The sequence below is a fragment of the Astyanax mexicanus genome, chromosome 12 (genome assembly GCF_023375975.1).
Source record: "Astyanax mexicanus isolate ESR-SI-001 chromosome 12, AstMex3_surface, whole genome shotgun sequence".
NCBI classification, from domain to species: Eukaryota; Metazoa; Chordata; class Actinopteri; order Characiformes; family Acestrorhamphidae; genus Astyanax; species Astyanax mexicanus.
Genome location: NC_064419.1, coordinates 19,909,438 through 19,931,514, shown reverse-complemented (window position 1 = coordinate 19,931,514; position 22,077 = coordinate 19,909,438). Strand labels below are relative to the sequence as shown.

The window sequence follows — 22,077 nt, the reverse complement described above, 5'->3', positions numbered from 1 at the left end:
GGGGGGCGAGTCCTAATGCTAGTGCTGGCACGGCCCATGTGAATGGGACCCAAGGATTCCACGGCTTCCTCGCTTGCTGCTGCCCTCCACGGGTTGTGCTTCTTGGGGCAGATTATGGCGGAAGTTGGGGATAATTTTTGTGGCATAATTAATTTGCCTTAAAAAAAAAATGGCATAACTGATTCCAAATTAATTACGTGTGCTAACCTACAAACCAACAACTGAAAAAAGTGTATTAAATTAACTAATATTCACGTTTAAAAATCAATAATCCAGCGGAGTCTATTCACTCCTGTTACTGGAACTCACTCCTGTTACTGGCACTCATTCCTGTTACTGGCACTCAATCCTGTTACTTGCACTCACAGGAATAAGTGAAACCCAAGGACACAACTAAAATGTGTATTTTAACTTAAATATTATGAATTTATTATGAAAACAATATTGTAAAGCATAGGTGTGGTTTGGACTCACAACACACAACAATGCACAAAAAATAATGATTATTTTAATAATTATATTTCATTGTAAGGTTTAAAGTAAGATTATATATTTATAATATATATAAATTATATATCTAAGTCAATGTACAAGACATTATGCTTAGTAATAAAATGTATTTTAAAGTTATTTTGTGTGCACATTTATACATGGGGACAGAAATGGCACCAATTCGCCATAATACGAAATGTTGGCTGTAGTTTATAAAATAAAACAACAACAGTTTTCATTTTGCTCAAACATATACCCATAGATAACCTAGGGACACAACTAAAATGTGTATTTTAACTTGAATATCATGAATTTGTCATGAAAAAAATATTTTTAAAGCATAAATGGGATTTAGAGTCACAAAACATTGCATCTCTGAAGGATTTTAATAATTATGTTTCAGTGAAAAGTTTATAGAGAGAGTGGGGCAGGAAAGAAATGCTATTTTTTAAGTGTTCTAAGGAGGTTTTTTTAATGTTTTGAATTAACAAATGCTAATTTTTTCAGCGTTCTACATAGTTTTATTTAATGTTTATCATTACATATCTTACCTTTGCAATTAGGCCAAAGACACTATGCTTAATAAAATGTTTTATGTTAATTAAAAAGTTTTATTTTGTGTGCACATTTATACATTTTCTGGGAACAGAAAGGGCACTGATTCGGCGAAATGTGCCATGTAGAGTTCTGAGAGTATGAGGCATGCTTTCAGAAAATGTGTGTAAACGAGCCAGATAAGCTAGTATTTACAAAAAAACAAACAGCTACAAGAAATTTAGAAACAAGGAGGTGGTCTTAATGTTATGGCTGATCCCTGTATTGTCGTCTATGGGCCTATATAGGGAGCTGGTTTTAATATCGTGGCTCATCGGCCACGTCACTGTCTGTGACGTCACCTCTGTGACGTCACGGGGCTGAGGACTATAAATAGCGGTGGTACGCATTCTGTGCGTTAGAACGGAGGCAGCGTAACCAGCAGCAACCGAGTTCTAAGAGAGGAGCAGTAAAGTAACTGAGGAAGCGCTCGTTATCTGAGGAGTTATAGAAGAGAGGTGCTATGTCTTATTACTATTACTTGGAGGACCCTTGGACGGCGCCACGATCGTTTTACCCTTACCCTGAGTTCTCGGGAGTCCCCGTGTATTTATACGACGACTGGTTCTGGGTAGGCGAGATCTGTGGAAGTATGTGTAAATACCTAAAGAAGAAGATGAGGAACGTAAGAGAGAAAGCCGCCAGGCTATTATGCAGAAGGCACGTGTATTGAAGGAGAAGCTGCAGAGGAGGCTGAGATGAGAAGCCCGACCTATCGGCGGATGTATTAATAGCCAGTTAAAACTAAGGGAAATATAACCAGTTAAGCTAAGGGAAATATAGCCAGTTAGGTTAAGGGAAATAAAGTTAGTAAAGCTAAAGGAAATATAGCCAGTTAAGCTAAGGGAAATATAGCCAGTTAAGCTAATGGAAATATAGCCAGTTAAGCTAAGGGAAATACAGCCAGTTAAAACTAAGGGAAATGTAGCCAGTTAAAACTAAGGGAAATATAGCCAGTTAAGCTAAGGGAAATACAGCCAGTTAGGTTAAGGGAAATACAGCCAGTTAAAACTAAGGGAAATACAGCCAGTTAAAACTAAGGGAAATATAACCAGTTAAGCTAAGGGAAATATAGCCAGTTAGGTTAAGGGAAATAAAGTTAGTAAAGCTAAGGGAAAGATAGCCAGTTAAGCTAAGGGAAATATAGCCAGTTAAGCTAAGGAAAATATAGCCAGTTAAGCTAAGGGAAATATAGCCAGTTAAGCTAATGGAAATATAGCCAGTTAAGATAAGGGAAATATAACCAGTTAAGATAAGGGAAATATAACCAGTTACATTTCCTGGGAACAGATAAGGCACTCAGCAGAATGTGCCATGTAGAGTTCTGAGATTAGGTTAGGGAAGTTAGGTTAAGGGAAATAAAGCCAGTTAAGCTAAGGGAAATACAGCCAGTTAAAACTAAGGAAAATATAGCCAGTTAAGCTAATGTAAATATAGCCAGTTAAGCTAAGGGAAATATAGCCAGTTAAGCTAAGGGAAATACAGCCAGTTAAGCTAAGGGAAATATAGCCAGTTAAGCTAAGGGAAATACAGCCAGTCTCTCTCTCTCTCTCTCTCTCTCTGCCTCCTGTTAGGCCAGTTAACATCCACAGCTCTCCCCTCTGGTCTCTGAATGCTAGCTACGTTTATTTTTGAGTGCTTAGAACTGCTAATAAATGAAAAAAGTGCTTGGGAACTCAACCTGGACTGGTAAAAGTGGGTATCACCCTAGAGCAGTTATCTCTAGCCCAAAGAACTACAAAAGTTCCACTGGTTCCTGTCCACGGCTGGGAGAAACAAACGCCAGGAGAATAAAGGTGACAGGTCCTTCAGTGTTTCAGTGTTAATTAACATCATTCTGAACAGATTTTGCTCATTCACACGGTCCAAAAACAGCCAGTTTATGGGTCGGGTTGGGTCGGGCTCAGGCAGAATGTGCACGGGCTCGGAGTCGGGCCGGGTCGGATTTGTTGGGCCGGGTCGGTGACATTTAAGATTAAATTACTTATATTCATAAATATTCTGATAATACTGATATAACTGATTCTGGTCTACCATTTGTCTTTCAATATTGAATTTATTTCAGAATTTTCCATTAATTAAAAAATGTAATCCGATTAATCACGACAATATTCTGTGAGTAACTGTGATTCATCGAAATTGTTCTTCTTAAGATGCAAGTTTTTATAGTAGATAAGGAGCGCACACCACGCACCGCGTATAGGGGTGAGTCCTAATGCTAGTGCTGGCACGGCCCATGTGAATGGGATCCTAGGATTCCACGGCTTCCTCGCTTGCTGCTGCCCTCCACGGGTTGTGCTAATTGGGGCAGATTATGGCGGAAGTTGGAGATAATTTTTGTGGCGTATTTAATTTGCCTTAAAAAAAAATGGCATAACTGATTCCAAATTAATTGCACGTGCTAACTTAACGTTGACAGCCCTAATTTACTTACATTTTTTTATTTGAAGAGAAAGAGAAATAAAGGTTAATCCATTTGAAGAAAGGACATTACTTATTTTATATTGTATGTCCATAATTAGTGCAATGGATTAGTGGCATGTCCAGGGTGTACCCTGACCCTGAAGGATAAAGTGGGTATTGACAGTGGATGGATGGATTGATGCCCATAATTAAACTAAGCTGCAATGTATCAAATATGATTGATATTCAAATCACTATATATGCATGCACACTATATTTTTCTAAAATATTCAAAGCTATTTTTTTATTTTTATTTTATTTTTTTTATTTTTAAAAAGACCCAAACCTGAATTGGAAAACAGAAACCAACAATTGAAAAAAAAGTGTATTAAATTAACTAATATTCACGTTTAAAAATCAATAATCCAGCGGAGTCTATTCACTCCTGTTACTGGAACTCACTCCTGTTACTTGCATTCACAGGAATAAGTGAAACCCAAGGACACAACTAAAATGTGTATTTTAAAACAGTTAGTATAATCCAATGTTTTGCGTGTTTGTTATGATTAGAATTTTGCAGAGAATTTTCATATACATTTAACTAAAATGACTTAAGCCCAGTAATCTTTTTTCATTAAAATAAGAATGAGCCCACTTTTCTAAACTTTTCTAAAAATAAATGTATTCAAATAGTGTGTGTGCATCATGCTTAAATTTTTACTAAAGTCAATGTGACAGAATTAATCGTGCCCAACCAAAAAACACAAGACACTGGCATAAAAAGGGAAACTTCTTAAAGGTGGATTACTCTTACAAATGAGTGAAGTTTTCTTCCAATTGTGTTTCCAATGATGCAACAAGAATAAGACTGTTCATCAGGCTGTTGCATTTTGAAAGCCAGGTTGCATAGGTAACCAAATAAAATGATGCAATTTGTATTTAAACAATTGCAAAACTGTGTCATTTACAGGCATGGAGTTGTACAATTCCATGTGCAACTAATTATTTATATACAGTGGTTAAGTTTTCAGAATTGTGTGTCATTTTATGTTTATGGAGAAAACTGCAACTCAATTAAACAGATGGGTTACTTTGTCCACTACTGAACTTAAACGAACTCGTCCTCCAAAGACATGCTGGCGTATAAGAGAATTCAAACAAAATGCTCTCAAGTCTGGTAACAGGGAACTAAAGCACCGCCCAAACAGGGACTTGAACTCTGGACCCTCAGATTTAAAGTCTGATGCTCTACCGACTGAGCTATCCGGGCTCAGAACCAATTACTATTGTTGCCACGTCATACTCGCGATTGTCAGCTCCAATCAAGTGTGTACAAATAATGAATGTAGTTAAATAGTCAATCTCTCACAAAAACACGCAGCACGTGAAAGTAGATAAGACCTCGTGGCGCAACGGTAGCGCGTCTGACTCCAGATCAGAAGGTTGCGTGTTCAAATCACGTCGGGGTCAAAGTTTCTTTACTGCATATCAACAGTAAGAAAAGTTCTATCGTTGCTGCTTGGGTTACACAGTGTTTTCTGTTTCTGAGCTTCGGAAAAAAATGTGATTTGCCCTGTCTCTCTTTTCAAATCTCTTTCATTCTTCCTGTCTGTATAAAATGATGTGATTAACCAAAGCTGGCTTATTGTTTGGGTTTTAAAAATAGAATGTTGGTTTGAAGGAATTTTAAATAAAATCACATTTTTAACATGTTAGTCTGGAATGTTTTGCTGAGATATTTTCCGATATGACAGACCAACAGAACAACATTTTATTAAAAAATCTCATCCAATTTTGCCATTTAACACATTTTTACTCTTTCCAGGACACATGCCAATGGACAATATGAAAGATTTCTTATATCTAATTACATACTGTAGATTATGAACAAAAGCCCCCAGAGTTATAGGCATATTTTGGGAAAAAAGGTTTTTTTGGTCCCAGCTAGTCCCTGTGAAGCAGAGGCATTTAAAAGAAGAAGTCTAAAGGATTGATGTTTTAAATTACCTCTCCCATCAACAACATGCTATTAGACGTTCCAGATAAAACGTGCCCTAGAGTATGTTAACAGGGAACTAAAACATCGCCCGAACAGGGACTTGAACCCTGGACCCTCAGATTAAAAGTCTGATGCTCTACCGACTGAGCTATCCGGGCTCTGGCAGTAACCTTTTTATGGTCACCTGATATTCGCAATTGTTAGCTCACAATGACGTCTCAAAAATGATAAGTGTATGTGTGTATAACATAATAACTGTGTGTGTGTCATGGGCACACATACAGGCACAGTGTCCGTTCAGACCGTCCGACTCCAGATCAGAAGGTTACGTGTTTAAATCAAGGCAGGGTCAATGTTCCTTTACTGCAAAGTAACAGTGATTGTGGTCCGTGTACATTTTGTCAGTTTGATTCTTGAACTGAATAGAGAGCTGAAGAAATGAAAAAACGACTCGTTTTTTCGTTTTTTGGTTTGAACACACAAAAACAGAAACGGGAATTCAGTCCGAATATTGGTTTTCTCCTTTGGGTCTACAAAAAGAACTTACGGCTCATTATTTGGATTGCGAAATATGGGCGGGCTTTAATCGCGCCTCCTACCACATTGGTTAGTCTGAGAGATCACGCGTTCCGATATAATAAAAGTCCCGAATTGTCAGACGTCAGATATTATGACCACAGGAATATTATCAATGTCTAGATTTGCGTGCAAAGACTTTCTCCAGTCTGACTGAATTAATTCCGATTGTTCATCTTCTGTACTACACACTCATGAACTAGGTACCAGTCCCACCATGCATGACAAAAAAAAACCTTTGGATGAAATTTATGGTGGAAGTAAGTCTGCTAAAAAAAATCCAGCTCTTAAGCCTCCCGTGCGGGTAGAGCGTGCGCTGCTGCTCATGCCTTTTAGTTTTAGGTTTTTGTGACCAAAGGGACAGAAATACAGTAAATTCCAGTCATAAATAAAGGAAATAAACATTTTACCGATGCAGGATGAAACATGATATGCGTTTCAAAGTTATGATCTATGATCTCTACAATGTGGAAATGTGTTTATTAATTTCTCAATAACTATTTAATAATATAGGGCTAACATGTATTAATTAAATAAACATAATTCATATTAAAAATATTCCTAATATTTCCCAGCAGATAGTATACCTTACAAAGCACTTGCTATAACTTTTCACTCAACCATGAAATACTTTTACTATTAGACACCAAGTCAACCTCCAAGGAAATTGCGCACCGTTTGCAATGTTGATTTAGCGTAGTTTCTTTTGTAGAGCCCAATACACATCATTAACCTCTTAACATGCCCTGGCCCGCCGGCGGGCCAGAAATATGTCATAGTTAATATCTTTTTGTGTTTATGAATAATTATAGACACCCAATATGCCATTTAAAGCCTGCTTTTCAGTATCTAGCCTATTTAGACGTATGTTCTTTCAGGAAATAAACATTTAGGCCGAAATATGCTTTGTTTATTAGAATTAAGATTCATAATTTTGAATCTGGTAAAGCTTTATATTCCGTCTTTAAGTTACTGCTTTGAGGATTCACTATTTCGTTTTGATCTTTAAGAATTCGTTAGATTATAATTCTTGTAGCATTTTGAGCTTAGTTTAGTTGGTTATTTTCCTATTTTATATATATTTGTCTGTTTTTATTAAATGTTGTTATAAGCTTATTAGCTTTTAGCTTGTTAGCATACAGAACATCTCCCTGGTCTTTTAAATGAATGTTGGTTTATTCATTTAATAGCTGTATCTAACTATTTTAAACTAGACACTGTGTGATTTTTTTAAATTATCGGGTGCTGAGAGCTCATCCGCATGTTTGAATGGTTTGTCCTGTAGGAAAACGTATCTGATTTATATGCTGATACCAGTATGCCGATAGTATGTTCGCATACACCTCAAAAATATGTAGTTGCACCCCTGGCTGATACTGTAGTCTGACTTGCAGGCTGATAGACTGAATGTCATAGCCCCAAAGCAGTAGAATTAGCGCCAGATCCCTGCAAGCCGCGCACTCATTAATCCACCTGCAGAGCTTTAAACGCAGGGATGAGCGCATCACTTGCCTCGGCCGGTCGGGCTCCAGGAAATAGTCTGTGATGGCATCTGTTTTTTAATACTATTTTAATTTTATATATATGGCATTACAATATAGCTAAATAACCAAGTCTTATTGTTAGCGAAACTTCTCCTTAACTGAAACTAATTAAAACGGTAAATAAAAGAAAAACTAAAACGAACTGAAATTACAGATTAAATACCTTCATTTTCGTATTTGTTCATTTATTTATAATTGATTTATATAAATGGGGTATATCATCATATATATCGTTATCGTGATATAAAAAAAGATTTTCCCATATCGCCCAGCACTACTTCTAAGTAATATTAATTCATAAAATTACTATTTTTTACCTTTTAAATCTTTATCTGATTTAAATTTGAATGAAACATGTTTAAGTGAAGGGTGTTCTGTTAATTTACCAACATATACTTGTACTTATATGCAATAAAAAGGCATTGTAAGATCTATCTGCTGTTTTATTTATTCAAATTCCTGCTCCATGGAATATATGGCTGGATTTGGGCATGAAACTCCCGGGCTGAAAAAGGGGCCCACTCCGGCCCTGAACCCACGCAGTTAGAACTACATTTCCCTTAAATTTCCCGACTTTATTCTCGTAATATTACGTCTTTATTCTCGTAATATTACGTCTTTATTCTCATAACATTATGCATTTATACACGACTTTATTCTCGTAATATTACTCTTTACTCTCGTAATATTATGTCTTTATTCTCGAAGTGAACTATTTTTTTTTTGTATGGCTCTTAAACGCCGTCGTACCCTTTCATTTGTATTATTCAACGTTATTTTAAAACATGTATTTTTTATCATGGTGTCTTGGTGCTCTTGGCGTACCCCCCTAGTGGCGTTAGGGACCCTAAGCCTACGCATGCGGTCACACCATTCAATTTACCCCCTATAAAATTAAAAATTGGCTTTTATGATATCATCATTGAGGCAAAGGAAGAAATGACACTGCACTTTTCTCTTGAAGGACAGACAGCAAATAATAGCATATGTCACCTTTTTAACCTAAATTCCATGTTTTTTTTTAATCATCTGATTGATATAGCCGCAACATAATAAATAATAATATTATAAATTATAAACAATTGTTTATGAAAAAAACCAATAACTATAATTATAAACTATAACCTGTCAATGTAATTTATTTATTTTCAGATTAAGAGCTGGATTTTTTAGTAGACTTACTTCCACCATGAATTTCATCCAAAGGTTTTTTTTTGTCATGCATGGTGGGACTGGTACCTTGTTCATGAGTGTGTAGTACAGAAGATGAACAATGGTTTGACCATATTACATTTAAATGTATGAATGTATTAATATAATGAATTTAAACAAAATATCCAGGTACAGAGAAAAATCAGTAGTATTCTACACGTGTATCATTTTGGGCTCTATTACTTTTACAGCGTACATTCCTGTTACATATAATTTTTTCCTCACATGAGTAGCGTGTACAAACACTTTAGTCAGATTTTGTAATCGGAATTAATTCAGTCAGACTGGAGAAAGTCTTTGCACGCAAATCTAGACACTGATAATATTCCTGCGGTCATAATAACTGATATCTGACTATTCGGGACTTTTATTATATCGGAACGTAGCGGCTGCGAACACGTGATCTCTCAGACTAACCAATGTGGTAGGAGGCGCGATTAAAGCGGTCTACCGAGTGGATACAGGAAGCCGCAAGGCAAGAATATTTTATGTCCCTGTTTACAAATGATTTGAAAAAGAACACATTTGGCTGTTAATATGCCTTACATGGTTCTTTCCCCTCCTTTACTCCTCTATCCCATTATTTCCTTTTGACCTCCTTTAAGCACTGTCTAAAGATGTTTTTACCTTTAAATTCTATTATTTTTGTGCGCTTTAGACAAAATTGTCTGCCAAATGTAATGTAATGTAATTATATATAATGATATGTATATATATATATATATGTATACAAATGTCATTATATTTAAAGTTACTTTGTCTTATTGTGCAGTGTTATTTTTTTATAAAAAAAAAGTTTAATAAATACACATTTTGCAAGAATTATGTTCTTTATTGCATTAATTCTATCTAAAACAAAGGTAAATGTATAGCAGTGACACTGTGATTCTTTGCAACACAAGGTTGTAGCAAAAAAAAAAAAGGGGGGGGGGGGGGGCTTATAGGCCCCTTATAGTTGAACACAAAATGTATTTTATTAAAAAAAGGACAAAAACCTAACAGTGTGGCAGAATAATAAACTGTTACAAATGGTTACAAAAGTTGTATTGATATGAACATTATTTATAATGTAATATGTAATATGTATGGTATGTAAACTCCACCAGGAGCATGATGGGTAATAATCTTTGAAAGAATCTAGTTGCAGTCTTCCAGTTAGTGATCCCCAGTCCTTGCAAAATCTTAGTCTGCAAATAAAAAGTCTGTGACGAGTCTTTAGATGTAGATGTAAGAGGGTGTCAGACTTAAGTCTGTTAAAAGTTATTTCAGAGTCTTTTTAAAGTCGTGTAGTGTATGGACAGCATAAGTCATTGTTAAATTATTCCAGGTGCTTGCTAAGGTTTCGCTAAGCTGATGCTAGGTTGTTGCTATGATGTCTGTGGTTGCTGATAAGATGTTGCTAAGGTAATACTGGGATTTGTTAAGGTGGTGTTGAGTTATTGCTATTATATCTGTGGTGGTTGCTGGTGTGTTGCTAGGCGGTTGCAAACATATTCCAGGTGGTTGCTAAGGTATTACATACTATGGTAGTCTTTTTTTTTTTTTGGTTGTCTTTTTTCAGTCTACAGAAGAAATAGTGTTTGACCCCACTCTTACGATTAGAAGGGGACTGTATATCCACCTTATTCTGTTGGTTTCTTTTACCTTTGTTAGAATAATCTGTCAGTACATATTATATGGTTTTGGTTGTACTGCTTGTCATAAATTATCATAAAGTAGCTATATGCTAGCCCAACATTCCAAAAGGCTATTTTACCTTATTTACAGTATACCTAACCAGCTTTCACATACACACACATACATACACACAACAAGCATTCTAACGAAACACAAAATAGAAGAAACAAACTTTTGAAATTGGGCATGACAGAATAAGGGGGAAATACAGTCATTTCCAAAATAAAGGGAAGGGTGATGCCAAACATTTGGTTAAATGCAGATTTAACAACTGTGATTCCTTTTTTAAAAAGTACATAATTGACAACAATTTATTCTGTCTTAATTGCGATCCAGTTGAGCTCATCCTAGTGTGAGGAAACCGCATCTCATTTATTTCTTCTAAAGCTCAGAAACATATTACAGTCACAAGCAGCAGTACGGCTTTTCATACTGTCGGTTTGCAGTAAAGAAACATTGACCCCGACGTGATTTGAACACGCAACCTTCTGATCTGGAGTCAGACGCGCTACCGTTGCGCCACGAGGTCAGCTGAGCTAAACGGCCACAGGGTTTGTATGTGTGCGCATGACACACAGCTCTATTAATCATTTTTAAAGACACGTGATTGTGCGCTAACAATTAAGTAATGGCGACTATCAGGTGACCATAAAAATCAAAATGCATAGAGCCCGGATAGCTCAGTCGGTAGAGCATCAGACTTTTAATCTGAGGGTCCAGGGTTCAAGTCCCTGTTCGGGCGATGCTTTAGTTTCTCATTTCAAGACTTCAGAGCACTTTGTCTGGTTCACGGGCGTCGCCGCTATTAAATTGATAAGGGACATATAACGTTATGTAAATCAATTAGTTGTTTAACATACAATAGTTTGTAGCCATGTTGGATTTCCCTACTATTTGAATACATATTTAAAGGAAAAAAGTTCATTTTTATTGTTATTTTATTAACAGTTAAACCACCTGTGTCACACTTTAAAGCATCTAAGGACGAAATTGTGTAAAGCTAAAGTATGATGTGTAGCTGCTTTTGTGTTGAAATGTGGTTAAAGTTAGCTTAGCTAAGCTTAATTGTGTAAATATATGTCATAGACAATGTTTCTGTAGAGCTTAGTGAGCAGCTGATAAGGGAGCAGTGTCTGATTGTCACAGAATTTAATCACTTTTGTAGGTAAAATTAGGTGTTTAAATCTGTTGAAATAGACCTAATTCATAAAAAAGGAATGTGTCTCCCCCACTTTAAAAATGCTTCTGATGCCAATGCTCCGGTTATTCTTGTTAAATGGTCTCTTAAAATGACCAGATTCATTTACCCTATAAAGACTATTCCACAATGCATGTTTTAACAGTAGTTTTTAACATGCTCGCTGTAATTACTTTAAATTTAGTTGGTCTGTGAGAGCCAAAAATCTTGCTTGTTTTTGGATGTCCAAATACTAATTTTCCACCATAATTTACAAATAATAAAAAAAAATCCTACAAAGTTATTTCCTGGATTTTTTATTTTCTCATTTCGTCTCTCATAGTCGGAATGTACCTATGATCTGTTGTAAAAATGCAAAATGAAAAATGAAAAATGAAAGGTGGGCTACCCCCCACCTCTCGTCCGGGGTACAACTCCCCAGCGTGTTCGTTTGATAGAGAGAGTCAGACAGTGGAGTGAAGTTGAAAGCAAAGCAAGTATTTATTACTGAATTCAGGAGAACTTAGTACAAACAGACAGTTTTACAGCCATCTCAGTAAAAGTTCTGACCCCCTCTGATCTGACTCCATGTTTTATACCCCAAATGACGTGGAACCTGCTGATGAGGCGTTACTAACGATTAGCTCATGTTAATATGCATAATTTCACGTGTTAGTACTCAAGTTTCACGTGTCTGACCGGACCACTAGTGTTGACCTTGACTGTGTTCTTCCAGAATGGAACATCGTGGCACTATCTGTGTGAGTATGCGTCACCCCCCGCTTTGAAGTAGAGGTTTTTTAGGGAGGCAATCACTCATCCAAAGGCTGCTTTGATCTAATAGCCTTTTTGTAGCAATTTTCGCCCCGTACCAGTCGAATTGATGAACGTTAGTTAGGGTCATGCAGTAAACAAAATTCTTCAAGCCTGAGCTACATCTCATATGTTATATGTTAATGTGTTAGTAAATGTATCATGTGGGTTAATTTGTCATAATAAGGGTGGTGTTAATCACATGCTCGATCAAACAGTGTTTTACTATGTGTGTAAAGGATATATTGTGATTATTGATTAATCTTTTATATAAATGCGTGTAAAATACACTGTGAGTAATAAAAATGATCAGATACAATGTGAGTATTGGTTATGCATATTGAAAAATGTTCCACACAATGATTATGTCACTAAAATAAGTAATCATAACTGAAAGATATTTGTGAATCAACCCAAAGTATAATTAACTGAAAGATATTTGTGAATCAACCCAAAGTATAATTACTGTTACTCTTCAGATCTAAGTAGGAGAACTTGCACAATCAGTGGCTGACTAAAGACATTTTTTTTGCCCCACTGTACCCAGGGTAAAATATTACTCTAGTAAAAGTAGAATTGCTGCTTTTAGACCTTTTTTTTAGACTTAACGCTAATGCAGGACAATGCCCAGACTCATAAGGCCAGAGTGTGTAGGGTACATAAGTCCCCTGATTTTACCTACACAAGCAGTCCTCCAGGACTTTATCTGTCAACTAGGATTTTCTGTGACTTATGGAACCATGAAATTGAGAAATAAAGGCAGAATTCAGATAGAAAAACAAAAATAACCGGTACAGTAGCCTGTGCTGGTGTTCTAACCTTCATAACTGAAGACCAGAGTAATGTAACAATATCTTAAACACATCATATCAAACAGCAGAACTTACCATATCTAATATCTAGCATCAGGGCTAATATCTTTTAATCCTCCAATGCTAAGGTGGGCTGTTAATTTAGCTAGCATTGAGCCGTTAGCTGCATTCCAGTGTTCTGAGGTCAATATCTAAAAACTGGAGTGAACTAAAATAATTATCTACATGTTATATCAAACCAAAGAACCTACCAATCTAACAAGCAAAGTTCCACGCATCTGTTATCAAACATTAGCCATTAATTCAGATTGGAAAACAGTTAGCATCACCAGTGAGAGGTTAGCCATTATCACTAACCCGCCATTTTGTTTTCATAATAAAAGTCTCCAGGGAAGCTCCTATTAAAATGTACTAAAATAATAAAGAACATGGAATATTTTAGTTTATTTGCACTATTTTTTGGACTTCTGATTTCATTTCATTACAGAGCAGCATACAGCCCTGGAGAAAAAAAAACAAGAGAGCACTTAAACATTTTACCAAATCAAAAAAACATTAAAAATAAAAAAGCCTAAAGTTTCCAGAAGCAGTGTGTAAGACTGGTGAAGAACATGCCAAGATGCATTAAAACTGTGATTAAAAACTAGGGTTATCTGAACTCTTAAACTTGCATATGAACTTGTTTTCTTTGCATTATTTGAGGTCTGAAAGCTCTGCATCTTTTTTGTTATTTCAGGCATTTCTCGTTTTCTGCAAATAAATGCTCTAAATTATGTTTTTTATTTTGAATTTGGAAGAAATATTGTCTGTAGTTTATAGAATAAAACAACAATGTTATTTTTTACACAAACATAAACCTATAAATTGCAAAATCAGAGAAACTGATTCAGATAATGAATTGGTCTCTTCATTTTTTCCAGAGCTGTATTTCAGTGTATATAGTAAATGTATTGGCAAAAACATAATACAGAAAATGAATCACATTCTAAAACTTACTCTTCTGTATCTTTACTGTGCAATAATAAGGCACAGTTTACCAAAAATAGAGTGTAAAGCTTTGCTTGTGCATATAGGCTGTTTTGCCATATTCAGGAACTTTAATGATGTTTACAAACAATATCAGAATGTTTTATTTGGTAAAATATATAATTGTGTTCATGACCCCTTTATTCCTTTGCCACCAATACATCCGAGCTCCATCTAGTGGTAATTTATCTCCATGATCATATGTCATGTTTTATCTTTACACTTGATTCCAAACAGTAGGTTGGATGATGCATTATATATATATATATATATATACACCTGTTTAAAACAATTATATCCCTCCTACTTTAAGCCTAAACACTCATATCTGCTGTCCCACAGTTTTAAACCTGCACAATCATCACATTTTCTGTACATCTCAAAACCTGTTCCACTGTTTAAAGAGGATTAGTTTTAATATGCAAAAGTCAGTTCCTCAAGAACAGTTTCATTTCAGCAAAACAAGCAAAAGCCATGTGAGGGTTTGTCACGCAGGTGTTTAAATCAGCAAAATTTAAACAAAATAAAAACCCACAAATAAACCACTCCTGCGTAAAAAAAACAAAAAACAAAACTTTAAACATTTCAAAAATCAGGAGGGTCTTCACGTAAACCACTTTCCTGGAGGACCATTCCACCAACTCCAGCTCATACAGGTTTTATATAAATATAAATACTATACTTAGATCATTACTGCCACACAAAATATTTGTATCTTCAAAATCAGCTTTACAAAGAAAGAACAAATCTTACATTTAAATGGAAGTCAGTGTAAAAAGATTTTATTTCAAGTATTGGAGCATTTGTTATATCTAATGAAATCATGAAATGACATTTTGAAACATGAAATGTAAAGAATTACTGCCAGATTAACATGTTTTTATATTTTATAAATTTCTATGTTCAGTCTGTACTGCTGCGATACAGTAACAATCTACTTTCAGGAGGGCATGAGTTCAGATGTTACCTATGCAAGGACCACATAAAAGTTATTTAATTATCAATGTAATATTTTTACCAGTAATGATTAATAAAATATGTTTTTAAATAACTTTTTAAAGTTAAAGTTAAATTGCTAATTTAACTGATTTGAGACGGTTTTTTTCTTTACCTGTAAAGTTATCATTTTGAAGATATGAGGTGTGACAATGATGAAATGTAAAATAAAAAAGGAAAGAAAAAAAAAGAGGTATGAGCTATCCTTCTGAGCAAAGTGGTCAACAAAGTATGACCCAGTGTCATTATGCTGGTTGCTTAGCCTTCCCAGCCTTCCATCAGATACTATACATTAGGGTATTCTCTTACATCATTTCAGCAAATCAATTCTAACCTACTCCACAGTCAGAAGTCCAAATCCAAAAGGACTCCCATTCTGCCCTGCAGCAACACTGAGCAGTCCGAGTTTTAGGCTGGAGTGGTGGCTTGTTGACTTTAAAGGGCAGAACAGGGTGGGAACCAGAAAGGTTGGGATCAGAGAGAGGAGCGGATGCCTTATTAGTTGGCTTTGGCGCGGAGCTGCGCTCTTTTTCCAGTGACGGCCTGGAAACCTGTCTTGATGCTGGCGACGGAGCAGCGCGAATGACACGTCTCGCACTGCAGGAAGTAGAGTCGTGTGTCCTTCTGGAGGATTGTGTCCGGCGAGCGGCAGGTGTGACATGTCACATATTCCTCTGTGAAAGGAAAGCCGTGAGATAAAACATGAAATGACAAGTGACAAACCTGCATACAGATGTACTGATATCAAATTTACAGAAAAAAACTAAAACACACCACAATAACACTATTAAGAGAATAATATAATAAAAATTTTGATCATTTAATCATCAAATTTAATTACATAAAATGTAATTATACAACAGAAATGTTGTTTACTTGTGAAAAAAAGTAAACACACACCACATTTATCGCTACTAAAAATGTCTGTAGTACTTAGAATCAGGTGCAGCACATTAGTCGCAGATGACGAAAATCTTTTCAAGGGGTTTTGGAGGAGCCATCACCTGTCTTTATTAAACTGTCTTACGCCCTACTGTTTTGTCATTTTAGGTTACAGACATATATGAGTGCTATAAAAATGCCAACATGACCATGTCAGACTGTACTATCAAGATACATAGTAGAGCACAAGATGCATGAAGTCTCAAACAATCTTAAAATATCAACACATGACCATAAGAAAGGGACTGCCAAGATTTGTTTGTGGCCATATGATCTGGATATGTTTGACTGGTGCACCTTTTTAGTAGGTGCATCCAATAAATATCCAACTAAGATTTCAGAACCAGTATCTTAACATCACTGGACTTACTGATGTATCTCCTCAAAACGTTCTCTATTTGTTTTTGTTGGAATCGTCCTTTAATCACCAGCTGATTATTTCCATCTATGGAGCCACTAGAAAACAGAACACATCATATGCGTTACTACAACACACACACACGCAATAAAACAAACATATGGTACGACGTCACTGTTTACCATGTTCCCAATTCAGCCAATAAGAAGGCCAGGAGATGTTTGGGCTGACGATGTAAGCTGCAGAGAAGTGCACACAAAAACATCATTAAAGTCACTAAGCTTACAAAATATGTTGGTATAAAGCATGGAAAGCATTAGTTGGGTCTAAAAGGCTTAAGGCTGCATATTCTAAACAGGCAGTATAAACTATTAATTAAAAGTGTAATGCTCCTTAAAACAATGTAACTGCACTGTTTTCCAGTTACATAACTATCTAAGCAACATTGCCAAGCATCTCCTTTCCGAAAGAAGAGGAAAAAAAAAATAAATAAATACATTACCGTATTTTTTGCACTATAAGACGCACCGGATTATAAGGCGCATTATCAGTGAAGGTTTTTTTCTGGTCTATTTTCAAACATAAGGCGCAATTCTAATAAGCGTTTTAAGAGACACTATAGGGAACTTCTAATTCAGCAGGTCTGACAGCTGGGTGGTAGTAGGGGGCAGCTAACTAAGTTAAGTAAAGCTAAGCTAAGTAAACAAAATTATAATGAAGCGAGCTCTGAATGTTAATCTACACAGATTTCTCTCAGGTGAGTAAGGCGCTTCCTTTTATTGACAGTAAGCTTAGATTCCTAAATGTCTCCAGCACTAGGCTGCTCTGGCAGTGCTAGCCAGGGTTAACAGCAGGCTACAGGGTGATAATTCTCCCCTCTGAACCTGGAAATGGCGAGTGCGTAGTGCTGGACGATATGGCCAAAATTTCTATCACGATATATTCCTTAATATCGGTCGATACGATATAATTTCGATATCGATATAAATACTTTGAAGGCCACAGAACAACTGCTAAGAATCCCTGCAATGGAAATATGTACACTACTGTCTAATATTTTAATTTAAGTCTTTAAAGCCTCCTCTCACAAAAACTGTAAAATACTTTAGAACTAAAAAACGGTCAGAATAAATTAATGCTCACTTTTATTTGCATGTAGCAAAATAAAAACATGACATCTCTGTCAAACACAAACCTATAACCTGGTAATATACATATTACCAATATAGATAACTTTACATTACAACAGAGGCAGAGACAGATTCTGTAAATTATACATATCAATATGCCTCAAAAATGATATCACCGTTATTGAAACATTTCTTATCGCGATAAATACCGATATCAAAATATTGTCCAGGCCAACGAGTACGGTTAGCGGGTAATGCTAATTATGCTAGCCAGGGTTAGCAGAAGGCTTTAGGCCAAAAATACTCACCTTTGTACGGGGAAATAGCAATTAGCAGCTTATGCTAATGCTACTTCAGCCCCGGTACCAGAGAACTAAACTGAAACTTCTGCATAACACTGCTATTTGACAGTGTGGCTTTACTGCTCTTTACAACCTGGCAGGTAAAAATCATACACAAGGCGCACTGGATTAAAAGATGCAGTGAAGATTTTTGGGAACATTAAAAGGTGTTTAGGCTCGCCTTATAGTGCAAAAAATATGGTAAACTTTTTTTGGCCAAAAAAAGTAATGTGACCCAAAACCAGCTATTTTGAAAGGAAAGAGCCTAATGTGAGAAGGTAAGAAACATTAAACACATAACGTGTCAAAGAATGAGACCTGACTTCCAGAAAAAGGGATGATCACTCACAGTTTGCAGATGTCAGTGAAGTTGACGAAGGACGTTTTCTTCGTTCCCACTCGGACCACCTGAGGAGGTTTCATGACAAACTTTCTCTTCTCTCCTGCCACCATGTCAGGATTCTTCTCTCTCATGATGTTAAACACACGACTCAGCAGCTGTTTAGAGCAGATACATGTGTATCAGACCTCTAGATCAATTAATGTATTAATGTAGCTTTACAGCATTCACACTACAGTGAAGCCTTGAACCAATAATCAGAGTACAAAGTTGGGCCTTTTTTTTTTTTTTTTTTTTTTTACAGTACACTGCAAAAAAAAAAAGCAGACTAAAAAAAACCTCATGACAGACAGCTCAAGAAGCAATTTCACTTCCATATATATGTAGTGGGTCAACCCATGCACTGCACCAGTATGCAGAATGGGTATGAGTACCTCATCATACGTGTAATCTCTCTCTGTCCCTGCCCACGTTGGTCCAGTCTGGGAGCTAAAAGTGATGCCATCTGTATTTTTACCCTCATCCTCTTCCATGGCTGCAACCAAAAGAATATACATTTAACATAAAACACACACAGTTAGGTTCAGGTTGTGCAATAAAACAGATAAAGGCAACTATCAATACAGTAAAAAGGTAACAACACAGTGCTAAATATTCTCCTGTCATCTGTATGTAGAGTAAATGTTTGTATTTATATCCTGAAAATGATGATGCTGATATTTGAAGCTTAATGTTTACTGAATTGCAGAAAACGGCAATATAATTTTATCATGAGGTCTAAGAAAATACTTACCATCATCTTTATCAAAAGCATCAAAGTCATCCACAAATTCCACTTTCTTCACCCTCATTACATCATCATCTTCCAACATCTCCAGCTGCTCACCCTCTATCTTTAACTCCTAGACAGAATGGCAATATACAGATTTAATATTATTAATTTAAGTAAGTTTATACAAACACAATGGCAGACTAAAAAAAACATGAACTAAAATAAATAAAAAAATTAACAGCCAAACATACAACCTGTCTGTAACTTACCACACCCATTTAAGTATGCCAAATGATAAAGCCACATGACTAATAGTATTGTTTCACTGGTAGCTTAGGCTATATAATGAAGAAACTGAGGAGCAACACTGCTCATGTCAACCTGGATCGGATGGTGTACTCAATTAAGATATTGATTTTTACTTTGTCATAGACTAAATGGCTACCAACCTTCATGCCCTCTTCAACATCATCGTTAAACTTTTTCTTAGGCTTCTTTTTCTTTTTCTTCTGGTTTAAGAAGTTCAAATCATCCAAATCGTCTGTTAGTTCTAAAGAAACATAAACAATCAGATTTAAGCATACAATTAAACTTAACGACCAATATATCTAAATACTTCAGCTAACAAACATCAGTATGCTTGTCCAGTCCTACCTTTTCTCTTCGCTTCATCCTCCTCAGGCTCGACTTCACGTTCCTCTCCTGCTTCTGGCTCAGCTTCATGGGTCTCGCTCTGCTGTGTTTCCTCTCCCCCCTCACCTTCCTCATCTGCCATAAAAGGCTTCATCTTCTTCTTTTTCTTCTTTTTCTTGGTCATAGTGGGGTCAAACAAAATCTGGCCAGGGGGAAGAAATGTGAAGTCATACTCTCAATTTAGATTTTAAGTTTTACATTGAACAGTATTAAATAAAAAAGAAAAATCATTCATGAAATACTACACGGATATAGAAGACAACTACTACACTGTACCCAGTGAAAGTATAAATTATATAATTTTAATGGTTTCGCATCTTAGTACATTTATCACAAGTATGTTAGGCTTTACACTCTTTATAGACTTGTTTTGATAGCCTTGTGTTGAAAGTAAATTTAAATAAATTTGACACGAATATTACTAGGGTTGTATACTGGCCAGAAATGTACATATTAGAATACTGTATGCAAGGCAATTTTGTGACTGTTAGATGTTAGACTGTTGATATTTTAGAAAAAGTGCCATAGTATCAAAAAACATACCATATTTCTGAAATCTGAGTAAAATAATATATGTAACTTTTTGTCTAATGAGAACAGTGGGTTCTAATGACAATACTGCTATCTAGTGTGTGAGGTTTAAAAGCAACAATAAATCAACCAATCTACACCAATTTACACACAAACTAATAATTCAATCTCAATACTTTGTTTTTAAAAATTGATACAGTATTGCAAAACAAAGAATGGTAATATGATTCTCTAAATATGACACTCTAAATATTATACTCATTACAGTAGGTGCATGCTTCAACTACAAAGCCTAATTTCTTTTATATTTAGGTACAGTATTGTGTATTTAACTGCTGAGTTTTCAACATATTTTTGTATCTAGTTGTCCTCCCAGCCAGAATGCTCAGGTGGGGCTTACGTGGGTAGAGTCCAGGTAGGCATGGACTCTAGGTAGTGAGTTTTTCATTGGGACCCAGTTGGGTGTCCCAAAAATTGACCCACATGGGACCTAAATGGGGTCCAGATGGGGTCCATGTTTATCCCCTTCTGGTCCCACTACTGACCACAATGTGGCCTGTCACTTAGTTGCATTAATTTTCTTGTCATATCAAGAAAGTTACTTTATTTCACTACTTCAGTTCAAAATAAGAAACACAGACATATAGATTAGTCTTTAGAAAATATCAGGAAAACACACACTGAGTAAAACACAGCTTAAGTGTAAAAAGGAGGTTATATATTAAATACAGCTCAGAGTAGCTGTGTGAGAAATGTATAACTAAATGTCTTTGGCTAAATAACTAACTAACCTAGCTTAATGTGTAGAAATGCAGTTAGCTACGGTAGCTATCCCTGCTGTTCGTTATCAGAACCCATCATCAGCTAGGTTAAGAAGCTGCTTCTGTCAGAGGGCCACAGTAAATCTGAAACTCGTTCACTAACACTACCTACTGCCAGCTGGAGAACTTGTATAAAAAAATAGCCATCTCACCTCGTCCTCCGACATGTTTGCTGTGTGAGAGACGCTTGTTTCTGCCTGTTTCTCTGGGTGTTTCTAGAACAGTTCGCTAACTGTAATGAGACCCTCTCCCTGCAGGTATCTTGCGTCAGCTAACCCAGCTTCAGTGCGCATGCGCCCTCACGTCGGAGAATGATGGTGTCACGGCTGCGCCAGGCGGCGATAAAGAGGGCGTGTCCCAATTCTGTCAGTAAGGCTTTGTCCCAAACGCAATACATGCAGGCTTGATGCCTTGCTGCCCACACTATCTTACCTACTACTATCTTACAAAAAGGATGGCCCAGAGGTGTATGGAGAGAAATTAGTGCCAAATCGAAAAGCAAACACTACTGTGGAAAATTGTAAAACCAGTCCACAAAATGCATAGCTTTTCATACTAACATGCAGAATCCATGCAAAAAAAAAGAAGCAAAAACCACTATTACATGACATTTCACTGCACTGTCTCTTTATGGAAAAAATGTACAAAAGTATTGTGTTTCACTGTGTGGTGCTGCCAATATACAAAAGCAAACCACAATGCACAGGATTTCATTTTGTCTAGGGGCAGCACTAGGGGTGTCACGATTCTCTAAATCCTCGATTCGATTTTATTTCCGATTTGAGGGTCACGATTCGATTCAATTCTCGATTTTCTTTTTTATTATAT

General features: G+C 36.2%; 1 protein-coding gene and 4 non-coding genes across 5 annotated transcripts; 2 read left to right on the top strand and 3 right to left on the bottom strand.

Moving 5' to 3' along the window:
- The first annotated feature begins 4,887 nt into the window (after window positions 1–4,887).
- On the top strand, window positions 4,888–4,959 carry trnaw-cca (transfer RNA tryptophan (anticodon CCA)). The gene has a single exon. It is a non-coding gene; the product is annotated as a tRNA-Trp (tRNA).
- Window positions 4,960–5,573: 614 nt separating this feature from the next.
- trnak-uuu (transfer RNA lysine (anticodon UUU)) lies at window positions 5,574–5,646 on the bottom strand. The gene has a single exon. It is a non-coding gene; the product is annotated as a tRNA-Lys (tRNA).
- A 5,308-nt stretch (window positions 5,647–10,954) lies between these two features.
- trnaw-cca (transfer RNA tryptophan (anticodon CCA)) lies at window positions 10,955–11,026 on the bottom strand. Its single transcript has one exon. It is a non-coding gene; the product is annotated as a tRNA-Trp (tRNA).
- Window positions 11,027–11,166: 140 nt separating this feature from the next.
- On the top strand, window positions 11,167–11,239 carry trnak-uuu (transfer RNA lysine (anticodon UUU)). Its single transcript has one exon. It is a non-coding gene; the product is annotated as a tRNA-Lys (tRNA).
- A 912-nt stretch (window positions 11,240–12,151) lies between these two features.
- LOC103026522 (eukaryotic translation initiation factor 2 subunit 2) lies at window positions 12,152–21,559 on the bottom strand. Its single transcript, XM_007247899.4, has 9 exons — window positions 21,402–21,559; window positions 19,859–20,039; window positions 19,654–19,754; window positions 19,226–19,334; window positions 18,867–18,967; window positions 18,442–18,590; window positions 16,804–16,860; window positions 16,634–16,719; window positions 12,152–15,995 (listed from the first exon to the last, which is right to left on the bottom strand). Exons 1-9 carry the CDS (start codon window positions 21,414–21,416, stop codon window positions 15,820–15,822), a joined length of 975 nt encoding a protein of 324 aa, XP_007247961.1. The 5' UTR covers window positions 21,417–21,559; the 3' UTR covers window positions 12,152–15,819.
- Between the last annotated feature and the right edge of the window lie 518 nt (window positions 21,560–22,077).